The sequence below is a fragment of the Myotis nattereri genome, assembly GCF_964212035.1.
Source record: "Myotis nattereri genome assembly, chromosome: 12".
NCBI classification, from domain to species: domain Eukaryota; kingdom Metazoa; phylum Chordata; class Mammalia; order Chiroptera; family Vespertilionidae; genus Myotis; species Myotis nattereri.
Window position 1 is genome coordinate 64,108,928 of NC_138087.1, and position 16,725 is coordinate 64,125,652.

The following is a 16,725-nucleotide window of genomic DNA, read 5'->3' on the forward strand; positions in this document are numbered from 1 at the left end:
TGCTCACTGTCATTTCCTTAGACATAGAGCAGTGGTTCTCAACCTGTGGGTCGCAACCCCTTTGGGGGTCGAACGATCCTTTCACGGGGTCACCTAAGACCATCGGAAAACACATATATAATTACATATTGTTTTTGTGATTAATCACTATGCTTTAATTATGTTCAATTTGTAACAATGAAAATACATCCTGCATATCAGATATTTATATTGCGATTCATAAAAGTAGCATAATTACAGTTATGAAGTAGCAATGAAAATAATTTTATGGTTGGGGTCACCATAAAATGAGGAACTGTATTAAAGGGTCGTGGCATTAGGAAGGTTGAGAACCACTGACATAGAGGCTTTATTAGAGATTCGATGTAGGGTCAGTCATCCCACAGTGTGAGGTTAAAGGGTACCCTGGTTGTTTGTCAGGACAGTAACATTAATCTTCGTCATCTCTCATTAATACTCTAATGTATAATTTATCTCCCTCCATAACTATTTTCAATTGCTTTCATTTTCCTGTGAGTTTTTGTTACCTTTTTCAAGTCTATCTTCTAGGAAATTAACTTTTTTTTTTTTTAAGTTAGTAGACAACAAAAATTTATTCAAGTAGCCATTAGCAGTATAAATTAAAACAGCAAGCAAGGTAGAATATTTTTTTTGCCAACTTCACAGATATTGATGAGGATGATTACCTTTAGTTCTGGCAAGATTGCAAAGAAAACAAACACTTTTGCACATTGCGGATGACACTGAGAAAGTCCCCTGGCAGCACCCACTGGAAATGAGATTACACATACACTTTGGAGAACCCAGTGTACGTTTAAAAAAACATGGTATTTAATAACATTTAAACAGTATTGCTTATAGAGACAAAGAAAAAAAACAATCTGAATGTCAACAGCAGAATGATCGAATACATTATAGTATACTATGGGATATAATATGCAAATACAGGGTAAGGCCTATACATGTTGAACATTGCTGAGTATGTACAACAGTCCTATTTTTTAAAACATCAACGATTTACATGCATGATTATGTTTATAGAAATTATGAAAGGATGCATCCTAACTGTTGACATCCTTCAGGTGGATGGACTGAGATGTAGGAAAGTTGGGGAGGGGTAAAATAAAATTTTAAAGATACTTTTGTATGTTTGAGGAGCCCCATTTATTTTCTCAACCAATAAAACCAACAAACAAAAAGTCAAGTAGGTTAGGTTTAGAATATAGATTAAAGTTATTTTTTCCAGTTAAAGAGCTGACACTAAATTTGGTAATCTAAGAAATAATGGTAAAAGTAGATTAGAATTATTGGAAGCAACCACCAGAAGAGCAGAAAACAGGGGGCCTAGGAATGAGGTGGCAGACTTTTAAGTAGAACCAGGCAGGCAGCAGATGCTCCATTATCACTGGGCTTACATGAAGTATGCTCTATGGAAGTAAATTTTGAATGCCTTCAAGTAAAAACCAGATACATAAAACAAAAACAATGTAAGCAACAGTTATATATATTAGTTGGGTCCCCAAGTTAATCGAAAGCACTTTTTATATTCCCCACCATATATTTACCACACCTTTTAAGGTACCCTAGAGTAGAAAGTAGCCACATTCAAATGAATTAAGGTATAAGAAGTAAAAAGGACCACAGCTTTATTAAAAGTAAATGTAACATATAATATATACAGATAGCACATGGTGCCAATTGTATTTGCAGGTATTACAGTACTCCAACTCAAGTTCACAAGTTACACCTTTGCCACAGCCTTGGCTAAATCTTTAACTAGTGCAGAATTTAGCTGTGCTAGAGTGCTGATCTTAGCATGCTTAGACGTGGCATACTTGTTCTTGATAGTCATGTGCTTTGTAAGCCCACAATTCACCATGACTATGTTCTTAGCGAGGTGTTGCATAACAAGGAGAAGTGATTCTTCAGTGTATGACAGGTAATGCTGTAGAACTGGTGTCCATTCACAATTATCGAGAATTTTCAGTGCTAAGCAAAAAGCTCCAGCTGCAATCTGAGAAGGAGGAAAATGCACCATATCATAGTCTAACATAGTTAGTTCCATCAGGTACTTGGCCAAGGTATGTTGCTCCACATCAACCTCTCCGATCTTAGATGCTCTCTGAAGGAAGTGCAGGGGTAGAGGGCGACCCAGGCAAAAATTTAAAGCTCTCAGAATCTTCATTTCCATCTGTCTGATTTGGAGCTTAGTGTAAGTGTTGTCAGTCACAAAGGCAAAGTCACCGATTTCTGGAGGGTACATTTCTTCATATTTGCTCGCAATAAACATGGCAGTGACACCAACCAGCTGCAGCATCTTCTTGGGCACAGAATTATTCTGCATGAATCGGTCAATAATGGAAACAGTCATGTACATGGTCTCCTGCAGTAACCTGAATTTCATCTGAACCTGCACCAGCCAATCAATTAGAATGGCTCTCATATTTCCAGTGACTTCACGACCTAGTAGGTATTTTGGTCTGACTGCTTGCTCTTCCTCAACTTGTCTCAGATAAGTATAGATATCTTTCACATATTCACTACAAAGGTTTGGATCAGCTCCATCCTCTGCATCCACATCATTCACTGCAAGCATCACATCAGAGAAAGCCTGGCACAGATATTCTTCTGCAGGGGCACAGCCAGATGTTTCCATTGGGCTTGGAGAGGGAGTATCAACCAGAATAGGCTCAGGCGAAAGTTTTTCTTCTTTAACAGGCTCAGGCTCGGGCTCCCGCGCTGGCTCCGGCACAGGCGCAGGCGCAGGCACAGATGCAGGCTCCAGTACCTTTTCCATAGGTTTCGGTAGTTTTTAGCAATAACTTTTCCAGCAGCTAATGTTTTTGCCTCTTTCAGAGGCAGCTTGGCCTGGGGCTGTTCACTGACATTGTTAGCGATGTCTCCAAGGGCTGTTCTCGGCCTCAGCCTGGCCTTGGAGGTTGCAGTAGTGGCCACGGGCATGCGCTTTGCGCCTGCTATAGTGATTTTCGCCTTATTTTCGGCATTAATTTTCGTGTTCCTGGTGACCCGGAGCGCCATGGCTTCCTCTTCACCAGGCCGCAGCTCAGCGGGAGAAGCAGAAGACGGGAGAGCCCCCAGGAGCGGGGGACCGGGACCCAACACAGACCAACAGACGTTCCACCGCAGCACGCCCAACTTTTTTTTTTTTTTTAAATGCAATATTTGTTTATTTCATACTCATTCCAATATAGCCTTCACTTCAGTGATGGTTTTATTAATCATTTTCAATTTATTTTCTGACTCTGCAGCTCACTTTGCATTTATTTTTTAAAAGTTTCATGTGTTCTAGAATTTCTTTAAACATGTGGAGAAGACTTTCTCTGAAAATTTTATCTATTTCTTGTGTTATTTCTTTATTTTTATTGAGAGAGAGAGAGAGATAAATTTGTTGTTCCACGTATGCATTCATTGGTTGCTTCTTGTATGTGCCCTGACTGGGGATTGAACCCACAACCTTGGTGTATCAGGAAAACACTCAAACCAACTTAGTTACCCAGCAGAATGGCTCATCTGCCTCTGGCTTTCCTCTTTTAAAATAACAATTACACGTATAGAAACTATACTTGTTGACAGCTTCGTACTTGTTACTCATTCCTAAATGGAGGCAAGTCTAGCCGTACCTGCTATTTGCCAATCAATCAATCAATCAATCAATCAATAGGATGGATAGAGGCAGTATTTGGGAAGACAGTGGCCTTAGATATTTCACCTCATAATAATTCTGCAATATCTTCTGCTCTCATATAATGATCCCTTACAATGATCAACTCCTTTCATCTTCACAAAAATGGCACCAAATAGTTATTAGTATTATTAATTCTGTTTCCAGTAATGAGGCCTAGAGAGATTGATTTCATTCAGCAAAGGGTAAGTAGTGAGTGAGTCAATCACACAGCTTACTCGTGTGTGTTGGGGGGGAGGGGATGGACAGATATTTGGTACTTATCTATCACTGTGTAGTTGATTCTGTTTAGCACATACAAGCGAAGAGGAGGGGCAAGTTATCTACAAAGGTAATAGTTTTCCTACAGCTCTTGCCTCTAGACTAGTCCTCTGTGTGAACTTTTTATGTTTCAGGCTTTCACGGATAATAATGTTAGTGGGTTCACACAGTATCTCCATCATTGGCACTTTCTGTACCACTCTGGTGGGGAACCAGCTCCCCTCCCCCCGATGTTCCCGACATCTCCCGTGACTTGCTCATGCCACTTCTCACCATTCCAACACTGGGCCTCTCTGAACTCTCTCCTTACATACAGAGAAATTTAAAAACCAGCTGAGCTCTGTAGAGGAACATATAACCTTTTAGGGTTGTCCCTTGATTTAATAAAGTTTTTACTCAGATAATTCTTATAGTCTGTGACTTGAGAATCTTGGCTCTTTGCTAGTTTCATAGTAGATAAAATTTTCTTTCCAATTTTTCATTCTTTATGTTTATTTCAGGGTGATATGGAGAAAACTTACCTTTACCATACATTTGAATGAATGAAGCAGCGAATCTTGTGTTCCTATGAAAATAATAATAGAAACTACCCAATGTTATTTGATATATACATATATATATAGAGTTATATATATATATGATAATTTTATATATATATCTTTTTAAATCAATTCTTAGGAATGTATATAGCAAAATAGTTAATGAATAGAGATGATTAATACTTAGCAGTAGAAGAATTTTGGGAAGGGTGCATAGAGTGGATATTCTCTGTCTCCCCTTCAAATCTACTCTCTACCCTCCTCCCACTGCTCTGTGCCTTAGAAGGCTGAGCCCTAGGCACTGTATCAGCAAGGCTGTCTTGCCCTTGAGCTTCCTGTTGGGTTGGATCATTGGGAGGCACCTGCAGGAGACCCACAGGTGGAAGGAGAGTGGGGTCAGCATGTTCACTCATGGTCTCCCTTCCTGCAGGGCAGCGGATGGCAGGGGTGCTTCTCTCTTCTAAAGGCTGCAGCCCTGCCTGCAGCCTGTCCTCCAGCTAGAGCCCGGATTCTCTCTTGGTTCTGGTCACCACTCCTCCTTTGCTCCTTCTGGACCAGGTGTGCCACTGGTAGGCCTCCCGCGTGGCTAGCTCCCGGTGCTTCACCAGCCCTGTTAGTTTTCCTTAACGCTGCCCAGGCCATTGTAAAGCAATCCCTTTACTGAGCTTGCCTCAGTTACCCAGTTAGAGCATGCCATCTGTTTTCAGCTGGGTCCCAACTCACAGAGTGTGCAGAGCATGGAAGTGTTGGAAGTCTTATAAAAACACACTTTGCATTACTGGAAGGGAACCTGGTAATTTTTGTTTGTCTACATAGTGCGGTCATTGGAGCTCCGGGTCCAAAATAGGAAACAGGTATTGAGGGTTGTCATGAGCTTCCTCCTAAACTGAAGAAGAAGCTCAGAATCCACAAGCTACCAATGTGTTCATTGGCTTCCCATGGGAAAGTCATTTGTCTTATAACTTAGAGTCAAAAATGCCCCAAACTTGACTCCTCAGAAGGAAGACCAATCTCAGTTACAGGGAGGCTTAATTAGAATTTTATTTAATGAATGAAACGTCCTTTCTTTTCATTATAGGAAGGAACGTTAATAATAAAAATTCTATTTCATGAATAGATCTTTATAAAATTTGATCTACTATTTAGCCCTAAGTAATAGCTTAACCTATCAGGAGTATATAAATGAATGCTTCCTGAATTGATACCAAGTCATTAAAATCTGTTCCATCTTTTTTCCCCAACCTGTCCCATTCCCTGCAGATAGTACAAAAGCACAACATTGAGTCTAATCAAAAGGTGTATTTTGTAAGTTCTGAATAAATGATACTATACTCTGTTTTTACATAGTATTTCATAGTTGGAAAGGAAGCTATTTAAACTGCTTATCCTGCTTTCAATGCCTCTATTTTGCAATTATGTTCATTTATTCATTCATAGCTCATACTTATTAGGCACCTACTATGTACTAGGCACTGTTCTAGGTACCTCTGATACAAATGTGAGTACAACATAGTTCCTGTCTCCCCAGAGGCCATAATCTAATGAAGAAAGAACATAATTGGCCAAAATATTATACTAATGTACACTGTGTAATACTAGGAGAAGGTTTTTATTTTTATTGATTTCAGAGAGGAAAGAAGAGGGAGAGAGAGATAGAAACATCAATGATGAGAATCATTGATTAGCTACCTCCTGCACGCCCCCAACTGGGGATCGAGCCCACAACCCAGGCATGTGCCCTTGACTGGAATCAAACCCAGGACCCTTCAGTCCACAGTCCGACGCTCTATCCACTGAGCCAAACTGGCCAGGGCTAGGAGAAGGTTTGATGGGATACTGTCTGAAGCACATAGGAAGGGACAAAGGACTGTATGAATCTTAGGAGTTCAGAGATTCTAGATGAGGTCAAAGTACAAGCCTTTCTTAGCCCCTGAGATTAATTTAAAATAAGAACACTTTGTTTTTAATGTCCAGATTAGTCATTTTATAACTGCTTAAGTCACTTTCTAAAAAACCTAGCTAAGTCAATTCCAATGTTAAAGCTAGTTTGAATAACAGTCTTCCAAAGTTTTTGTTTGCACTATGGCCAAGGCTACCTCCAAGATCATTCGCGCTACAGTATCATGGCGAATGCCTGCCCCCTTGAGGAATCAGGAACTCAGTGTTTCAGAGGACAGTGCAAAACGGGATCACTAACAGAGCAAGACAAAACAAAGAACAAGAACAAACAGAATGGGAAGCAAAACGGAACAAATAAAAACATCTGAAGATCTGTGGGGGGCACTGCCAAATTAGATATTTGATTTGTTTTAGCCATCTTTGTTCAAATCACATCAACAGCCTCTAACTCTTGAAAGGCATTACGATCTGCAAACGTGTAGCTATGAGCCATTCAGGAAGCACTAATGAAGTTGGTCCAGAAACTGTGGAAGCACTCCATCCTTCCACTGCTCTCCTTACCTTCTGATCTTCTGAAAGGGTGGTGCCCAGCATTTAAAGTTAATGACACCAACAATAAGGCCTCATTTCCTCAGAGACCCACACTACTGTACCTTGCACACAGTCACCTGGGTATGGTGTGAGAAGGCAGATCCTGATTCTGTAGGTCTGGGGTGGGGTTGAAGAGTCTACATTCTCATCAGCCTCCTAGGAGAGGACGCTGCTGCAGCTGCTGGCCTGCAGGCCACACCATGATAGCGATGTTCACAGCGAGAAGACACAGTGCAGGGCTGTTTACAATGCAGGGGGCATCCTTTTGCACTTCCTCCCCCACAGACAACCCTCCCTGTAGGGCATTGCTCCAATGAACTGATGTTCAGCAATCTGTATGTACAACAGGCCAAGCTACAGAGCAAACCTGGCTCTTTATTTCAGTTGGCATAACTTGGCATTTCCAAGTCTTTAGTTTTATTTCAAAATCAAGGCAGGCGGGACAGCTGTGAAAAAGTATTTACAAGGTAAATACATGTAATGTTATCTTTTAAAATAGGAATTTAAAATTTATATGGTTATAAATAATTTAAAATCTAAAACTATTTGTCTTTGGCCAGTTTCTTGATATTTAAGAAAATAGCTAGTGAATCTAATTATCTGTTGCCTCAGACATCTGCAAATCAGTAATATCTTGGTGTAAATGTCAAGTTATGATTCTATAATATGACACTCGTGTGAATATGAATGTGATATGTTAGGATCAAGAAGCTGGCCGTATTACAATTTCTAAACAAGATTCATAGACTTAGACATTCTCACTATTGAAAGCCAGGGAAGAGCGACCTATTTCATAAAGGATAATTTAAATGTGTTATCAGATTGTGTTTTTTATTTATGTAAGATGGGAATTATATCTCAAACGCTTTTCTTGTTATGAGAACTAAATATTATAAGGACAATACATATTTAGAATTAAATGGGACAGAACAAGGTTTAGTTATAGATTCTTAGATTGCTTAATAAAATGATGGCTCTCCAAACCTAATTACATTGGTGTGAATTAAAACATAGCTCTTAAGGGCTCTCAGTGTGTCTTTGCCCATCCCGTGGCAGCTGTATAGTGTACCCTCCTGTTAGTTACACTCCAGGTCTTGAAATTAGAATCATGTTATTAAATCAAGGTGGTGTGCATATGGCCTTGGTGCAGGAAGAGCAGGGGTATCATGCCCTGGAAAAACAAAGATTCTGTGTCTCTGTGTGTATGAAAATCTCTACTTTTTTTTTTTTTTACTTTAAACAACAAATACAATTTGACCCCCCCCCCAAATGTATACACACTTTGAATGACTATAAAGTCTATGTTTATAAACATACAGTTAATTTTAAAAATTTAGAAGAACCTACAGAAATGAATAATTTTTTTGTCAATGCCTGTTGTCAAACTGATAACCATGCTGGTCCAGGCACTGCTGATCACATGAAGCAATGGAATCACAAACATCAAGAATCATTTTGTTTGGTATTTGTGACCCTCAGTTCATCGATTGTTGCCAGTTTTGTACTGTAAACTTTATCTTTTATGTATCCCCATAAAAATGATCCCCAGCACTTTAGGATAATTTTTTCTGTGTTGAGGACACCCTATATTTTTTTCTCTCACAGTTCTGGAGATTGGGAAGACCAAGATCAAGGTGTCAGCAGATTTGGTATCTGGTGAGGGCTTTCTCTGTATCCTTATATAGGAGGGAGGGAGGGAGGGAGGGAGAGAGAGAAAGAGAGAGAGAGAGAGAGAGAGAGAGAGAGAGAGAGAGAGAGAGAACAAAAAAACAAAAAACTCTGGTCTCCTCATCTTTTTAGGGCACTAAACCCATCATGCATCCTCCACACCCATGACTTTATCTAAAACAAATTACCTCCCAAAGTCTTCACCTCCAAATACCATCACAGTGGAGATTAGGGCTTCAACATAGAAAATTTTTTTTGGGGGGGGGATACAAACATTTAGTCCAAAGCACTTATAGTCCCATGATTCACCTGGAACTCCAGTGTTGTGGTTGTCTTCCACTCTTCTCTTTCTTCTCGATTCCTGTAGCACCTCCATTGTACATGGACAGTAGATTTATCTTCTGTGCTTTCTGAATGGATCTATCTATCTATCTATCTATCTATCTATCTATCTATCATCTATATATTATCAATCTATCTATCTATCTATCTATCTATCTATCTATCTATCTATCTATCTATCTATCTATCATCTACGGGCTCCTTTAGTCTGCCAAGTTTTAGTCAACCTAGCGCTCTTGGTTATTACCACATACATTCCAGGCATTTTTAGGCTCTTTATTGAAAATCTCTACTTTTTAAGGCCTCCCTCTAAAATGCCACCCTTCAGATATGTATATCTGTGTCTTATTTGGATACATTCTCTTTCCTTCCATTCATCCTTACCTTGGGACTTATAAAAGGACTCCTAAGACTAAAATCCCCACGTGGATAGAAAAGCTTTGGCCCTTATCACCCACTGCCCACATTTGCCTGCTTCAGGAGATTGGTAAGTTTCTTGCACTTGCACAATCACAGAGGCTGGGGCCAGTTGCCAGGCAGAGCCTGGGCTCAGGTGGGGTGGGGGACAAGGCGAGAGAGGCGGCCGGAAGGACTCAGACATCTGGTGTCTGTGAACGAAAAAATCTGTAGATGAAAACCAGTGAAATCTGCAGGGGTCCTTGGTGCTTGTTGGCTTCTTTAGTGGCAAAGCTGCTGGGGTCATCTGCAGAGCAGGTCACTGGGAAGTGTGGTGACTCCCACTGTGTGGTATTGGTAGCCTCTGCTTTTCTTCCTTGTTCCTGTCTTTCTCTCCCTACATTTATATTTTTGCTGGACTCTGGGTAGAGTGAAACTCAAGTGAGTCCTTCATGTAGTGCCCTGAAAGGCTGGGAAAGTGAGTCATTCACACCACTCTGTCTTTCTTGATGAGGGGGACCCTTTCTAGATGCGGAGTTCTTTCTTGGTTTGGGCACTGCCAGCCTGGGGGATGGGATGGTGCAGGCAAATGAAGCTGTCCTTTCTTCCAGTTTTGTGGGGTCATTTTTGTTCCACTGTGTTACCGAAGTATCTTCCATAGAGACTCCTGAACTCCCCCAGAGCTGTTTGGTTCATGGAAAGCTGTCTAATTATTGATCTTTGTGGAGGGGACAGAGACTGGGGTTTTCTACATTGCCATTTGTAACATTATAATGCCATTTCCCACATTATAATATATAATAGTTCCCAGTGGATGGACCTAGAGAGGAGCAGGTAAACTTATTGGCAAATCACCTACTCAGTGGTTCACAGGACCCAGTTTAGAAACCATGTTGCTATAGGGATCATTGAGGGCTTTAACATAATGGTTGACTTGGCCATAGAATTCTATGGGGTTTGTTCTGTCCTGCATTTTAAAGTGGAGGTCTCTTCTACCTCAAGCCTCCTTACTATAGCTTGCAATCATTAATATTAATAACATTAACAGAGCAACCTAGTAGAAACTATTTTATTCTAAAAAGGCTTTGAGATTATTTAAATCATAGGTACTTATTATTTATTTTAATAATGTAATTGGGATTTTTTTTTTTTTTAAAAAAAGGATGATAAAACCAAGACCAAAGGAAAATTAGGTTTGGGAATATAAAGCTGAGCAGGATTATTCCGTCAAATGCATGTCACACTGTTCAGTTGCTAAAGGTGGGCTGCAATTTGTCCCTAAGTTGACCAGTGTCTAGAACACGAGAAAAAATAATTGGTTATTCAAATGCCTAAGTGACAAAAACCAAACTAGTTATTAAAGAGAAAATAGCTTTTCTTAGTATCAAGACTTAAGAGAAATTTCTCTCATGGATGCTCTACATTCCCAGAACAAATGCACAATCAGGTTTCATTGGGATTTCCTTGCAATGCCCCTCACTGAAGGTGGATGACAAAACAACTATGTGCATCATCTTTTATAGAAAGAATATTAGCAAGGGGCATTTAGTGGTACTAAATGCTTAAAAGATTCTGACTGCTTTCATAGGTCCTCAAATAGCACCTGCCTTGGGGTTCACTCTTAATTTGTGTTCCCCTTAAAACCTCTGAAATAAACATAATCCACATTTCATTTCAGAAAAAAAATCATCTCTCCCTCATTGTTTACCAGGTTTTCTACTCAATATAAAAGCAAAACATTTGGTGCGAGGAACTGATAAGGTTGGGTTTCATTTATAATCATTAAAACTTTGAAATAGATGCCACTTCTTGAGGCACGTACTTATCTAAGAGAGATAATCTGTGGGCCTTCCTAGTGTCCAGAAGAGACAGGTATAGACAGAGGAAATTAAAGTTCTGGGAAGAGGAAATTATTGTTGGCCCAAATGTTATAGTGCCTTTTCTTTCTGGCTAGAGGTAAGCCAAAATTTAAAATTTAATTATCCTGCTGATGGTTTGGCTTGATAAATATAATGGATGCTAATTCATAGGTGGCTGGGAATCAATACATTTTTTCATGAGCAATAACGTTTGCTCTCAAATATTTTTGTCTAAGTGTAAGATTCATCATGTAACGCTTTTTGAGATGAGAACTCTGAGAAGTGCAATATGGCAAAGGCAGATTCACGTTTAGAGCTTCGATCTGCCTCGGTGGATCTGATTACAGAAGCCCCTCCTCACCTGGAGTGCCATTTTAGAAAACTTCACGGATCCTCCCAAAAGATCCTCCAAGTGTTGCGCCTCTGTTACCGGAGGGGGTTGTGGGGACCAGACCTCTATGTGTCTGGGACTATTTTAGCTTTCCATTGGTGCTCTTCCCAGGCATATTCCATTGTGCTTATTGCCAAGTTGTGGCTGTAGAGGGCTTCCGGTGGAGAGCACTAACTTAAATGAAAATGGTTTCATGTTGTAGCTATATCAAATTAGAGGGAAGATATATTCAAAGACAGCTGTTTCAGAAGTGAGAAGAGCAAAGATATTACACGTAGAGACCAGTGGGATATGGCAATGGGAACAGTCAATGTGTAGAACAAGAAGTGACCTGAGGAGCTTAGATCTGGTCACTTAAGCAGCCAGATGACCTATTCTCTTCTGTTTCATGGATATAGAACTCGTGCTTCACTGGGTGGAAGTTACTACTCTCTTGGGAAAGGAACCCATGTGTACTTTGGATCCCTGGCATCAAGTTTTGCCTTTGGAAACTGATTTATATGCTCTTTGGAAAGTAAATGAACTTCTGGGCTTCAAGTGCCACTTGAGTATGATCTAGTTCTAGACTAATTATAGTTGACTTTTCACGCGCCACTGGGAGATGCAGAGCAACCCCAAAGCATAGAATTCTAAAGCTCTGGCTGGGTGAAGAAGGCAAATGGATTAACAAACAAAAATTCATAGACACAGACAACAGTATGGCGATTACCAAAGGGAAAGGAGGGTGGTGGGAGGTAGAAGAGGATATAGAAGGGACAAATGGTGTTGGGAGGAGACTTGACCTGGGGTGGTGAACACATAATACAATATACAGATGATGTATTATAGAATTGTACACCTGAAACCTATATAATTTTATTAACCAAGGTCGCCCTAATAAATTCAATAAAAAAGGAACAAAAACAATTCTAAAGCTCAAACGTCACCTGGCTTAGCGTAGTCTCCAGGTGTGTGAGCTCAGGGGTGATAGGTGTGTTCCACTACAATTGGACCCACATTTGAGGGTAAAGAAACTTCTTCGGTTGGCTGTTTGAGTGTTTCATTACTCTTAGGCAAGGAGATGCTCTTTGTAAAAAAAAATATTGTAACTAGATATGGAAGTCCTATAATGCAAATTGAATCCTCTCATTGTTTGCAGAATGCTTCACTGTACTCTGAGTGACTGGGTAAAATCACCTCAATCGTTCTGAATTAAGGTGGAATAATAATCCTGTCTCAGGATTCATTCAAGAAGAGAGAGCTTTTTTTTTTTAACTCGTGTGTGCTCATGTTATTTTATGTTTTATTGACATTTATTCTGGGAGCTAACCAGTGTTCATCAATGACTCATATTTGTCTTATGGTCCATCAAGATGCCCAGGTGCTTCTGGCTACACCTGGATCTGTTGAGTCAATTTCTTCCTGCCTGCAATCTGTATTTGGTTTGGTTTTGATTCAAGTGGGGCAGATTATGTTTACACTCCATTCTCTGTTAAGGAAGCCAAAGCGCACACACAGGCAGGCCCAGGCTCACGTGTAGGTGGGCCCACCTTCTCTCTCAGGTGATCAGAGCAGGATTGTCGCGTGGGAGTGCTCAGACACATGCTCTCAGTGCTGCTCCACAGCAGGCAGATGGTCCATGTGCAGTTGGGCCCACAGCTCAGCCCTGGTTTTGGACATTGCCTCAGAGAAAGATCTCAAACATGTGGTAGGAATAACTACTATCAGGGCATAGATCAAGAGTCTGTAAACTCTTTTATTCCTTAAAAGAATTATATAAAATGTATAGGATTACAACATTTTAAAACAATTATACTGAAATATAGTCATTCAATTATTTTATAACAAATTTGTGATATAGTAAGGCACGTGATTTTTGTTCATGCATTAAATGTCAAGTCTAGCAGCAGATCAGATAGTCAGCAAATTTTTAAAAAATATATTTTATTGATTTTTTACAGAGAGGAAAGGAGAGGGATAGAGAGTTAGAAACATCGATGAGAGAGAAACATCGACCAGCTGCCTCCTGCACACTCCCTACTGGGGATGTGCCCGCAACCAAGGTACATGCCCTTGACCGGAATCGAACCTGGGACCCTTCAGTCCGCAGGCCGACGCTCTATCCACTGAGCCAAACTGGTTAGTGCAAGTCAGCAAATTTTAAAGTTGTGCTGAGTGTAATAGTGATTTTGACATTTCCACAACAGTTATAATATAACATGAAAATACCTGTGATTTCTATTGGTGACACAGTCACAGGTACTGCTAATTCTACTGCAGTTTGTTACCTACATTCATAATCAAAAGAAAGGGTAAATTTTAGTTAGAATTAGTGAAAATAAATATGTATTTTTTTTCCTATTCTAGTTCATGACTCCCCTAAATACTATCCCAGGTTAAGGACCCTAGATTTAGACAATAATGAGAACAGAAAAGCTAAGTATTAGAAAAATGGGAAGCTTTCTTTGTCAATGCACTCCTATATGAATGTTAATTATGTTTCAAGCCACTCAAGCAATAAATGTGCTTTAGTTTAGTGGTTAGCACAACTTTTTGTGCACTGTTATCTTTTAATAAATATCTGTTGAAGAAACTAATAAAAACATTGCTTTGCATTCATCCATTTACCTGTCTTTTTCCTCTAATGGACTATGAACTCTTTGGGGGCACATTAACTTCTCTATGACACAGGAGCCCAGTAAATGTTTGTTAAGTGAAAAAAAACCCCACAATATAATAATACCTGGGATTAAGTCAGACATCTTCAAAATAACATCTGCTTCGATTTGTATTATCCTATTAGATAAGAAAAAGAGAGCTCTCACTAATTTCTGGCAGAATCCTATTTAGTAGTTCCTATTTATTGAGTATTGAGTGTGTGTCGAGATATAAAGTCATTAACAACTCACAATATACATTGCCCACATTTAACAACGTAATTCAAATGTTGAGAGTTTACGTGTGGTAAATCCTGGCCAGCATTACACTGAACACAATGGCACAGGAGAGTATAGAGATGAAAAAAAAAGCAGCTCCTGCCTGCAGATAGGTTATGATCCAGGAGGGTGGAAAGATATGTATGTGTTTATCATGAGACAAGGTCAACCAAGTAGGCAGAGGGATCGGCATGACAACAAGCACCAGGCAGGATGGAATGGTTTTGTTGTCGTTTCTTCTTTCTGGAAATGGCGGATTTTTCAGAGGAATGAAAGTTTCAGGAGAGAAGGTAGGAGAACAAGAGAAGGGGGAAGAATGAAAAGGCGGGTGAAGATTTGAATGGCAGAGCTAAGTGTTTTAGACTTATCAGATAGGTAGTTAAAGTGTCATTGCTGCCTTCCAGTGCTGTACCAACACTCTGTCTCATTCCAAGTCACTGCCGCCAGATGACTGTGATTTTGTAGGAGCCTCACAGAACACCCTGATGAATCTTGTTTTTCCGATTAAGTTTGATCAGCACGCCTCTCCTCATCCCCAGGGGAGGTATTGCTCCAACACAGTCAGGTGGCTGATTTCTGACAGGAGCAGAAGCATCTCAGGGCCACCTGTTCCCATCCCAACTGTGTGCCTCTGAGGCCCTGCCCTGCCGCCGGCCTCTGGTTAAGCATTGTCGTGGCCATTCATAGTGGTTTTCCCAAATCAAAAATTTCAGAGAATGAATAACATTGTAATTGGATCCAACTCGATTCCCTTAGACTAGTCAGAGCAATTAGGGAGCCGCCATCGTGCCATGCCTCTATTTATCCTAACGAGAAGCACCCTGGTTGATAATGAGGGCTGGCAGTTTAATGTAGCTCAGAACATGATTTGTAAACTCTAATGACCGGAGTGTTCGCTCTCAGAATGGCACAAATGGAACCATTTCTCAAAACATGTGCTGTTCTGATGTTTCTGGACCATGTTGCTTTGCTCACTGTAGGAAAAATATTGCTTTGTACACAGTTCACTAGATAATGAAACAGGCGCATCTTCTGCTGGAAATATGTTTTCATATAATCACCTGTTTGAGTAAATCTATGGCCTTTGAATGTGTAGAATCATGGAATATTTGAGTAGAAGGGGCTTAAAAGTGCTCTGGTCCAATTACCTGACTTAATCAGTGAAGTCCCAGGCCCAGGAGAGAGAAAGGACTTGCCTGGGGCCCTGGACTCTGCTGCAGTGGACCTCAGCTCGGACCCAGGTCGTGCACCTAACCCCCCAGCTGCTCCCACATGTAGGTAGTTTTCGGGGCACTTGATCTTTTTATTTGTTAGGAGTACCTTCTGGTGCATGAGGACATTTTTCTCTGCCAAGTTCCAGGGGCCTTCTGACCCATCCATTGTGTGTTTTGCACTAAATGGAGAAGCCCTGTCCTTGGCGAAGCATACTTCCCGGCTCCCACTTCTTGACTGTATTGCTGAACTTCCTCTAATACAGTGGTTCTCAACCTGTGGGTCGCGACCCCTTTGGGGGTCGAACGACCCTTTCACAGGGGTCGCCTAAGACCATTGGAAAACACACATATAATTCCATATTGTTTTTGTGATTAACCACTATGCTTTAATTATGTCCAATTTGTAACAATGAAAATACATCCTGCATATCAGATATTTACATTATGATTCACAACAGTAGCAAAATTACAGTTATGAAGTAGCAACGAAAATAATTTTATGGTTGGGGGGTCACCACAACATGAGGAACTGTATTAAAGGGTAGCGGCATTAGGAAGGTTGAGAACCACTGCTCTAATAGGTTGAATGGTGTCCCTCTAAAAAGTACACCCATGTCTTAATGCCCAGAACCTGTGAATAAGGGGCCTTACTTGGAAAAAGGGTCTCTGCAGATGTAATGAAGTCAAGGGTCTCATGATGGGATCATCCTGGATTTGGAAAGGCAGAGGGAGAGTTGAGACATAGGGGAGAAAGCCATGTGGAGACAGAGTTGGAGATGCAAGTTACGCAGGTACAAGTCAAGGAACAAGGGGCATGCCAAGGCCTGCCAGCACCCCCAGAAACCAGGGGAGGGGCATGGAGCAGATTCTCCCTCAGAACCTCCAAGAGGAACCAAAGTAGATGCTAATACATATTTATGGATTGAATGAAAGGCAAATAAATGCTT

At 40.5% G+C, this 16,725-nt stretch overlaps 2 protein-coding genes across 3 annotated transcripts in view; one reads left to right on the top strand and one right to left on the bottom strand.

Annotated features, from left to right (window-relative positions):
• The window catches only part of PALM2AKAP2 (PALM2 and AKAP2 fusion), a 225,707-nt gene that overhangs the window by 1,911 nt on the left and 207,071 nt on the right, over positions 1-16,725 (top strand). The window lies entirely within an intron of this gene.
• Positions 1,742-3,039, bottom strand: LOC308527694 (G2/mitotic-specific cyclin-B1-like; the record flags this gene model as incomplete). Its single annotated transcript, XM_081103118.1, is given in 3 exon segments — positions 1,742-2,338; positions 2,498-2,814; positions 2,817-3,039. Coding segments are annotated over 3 exon segments (1,137 nt in total).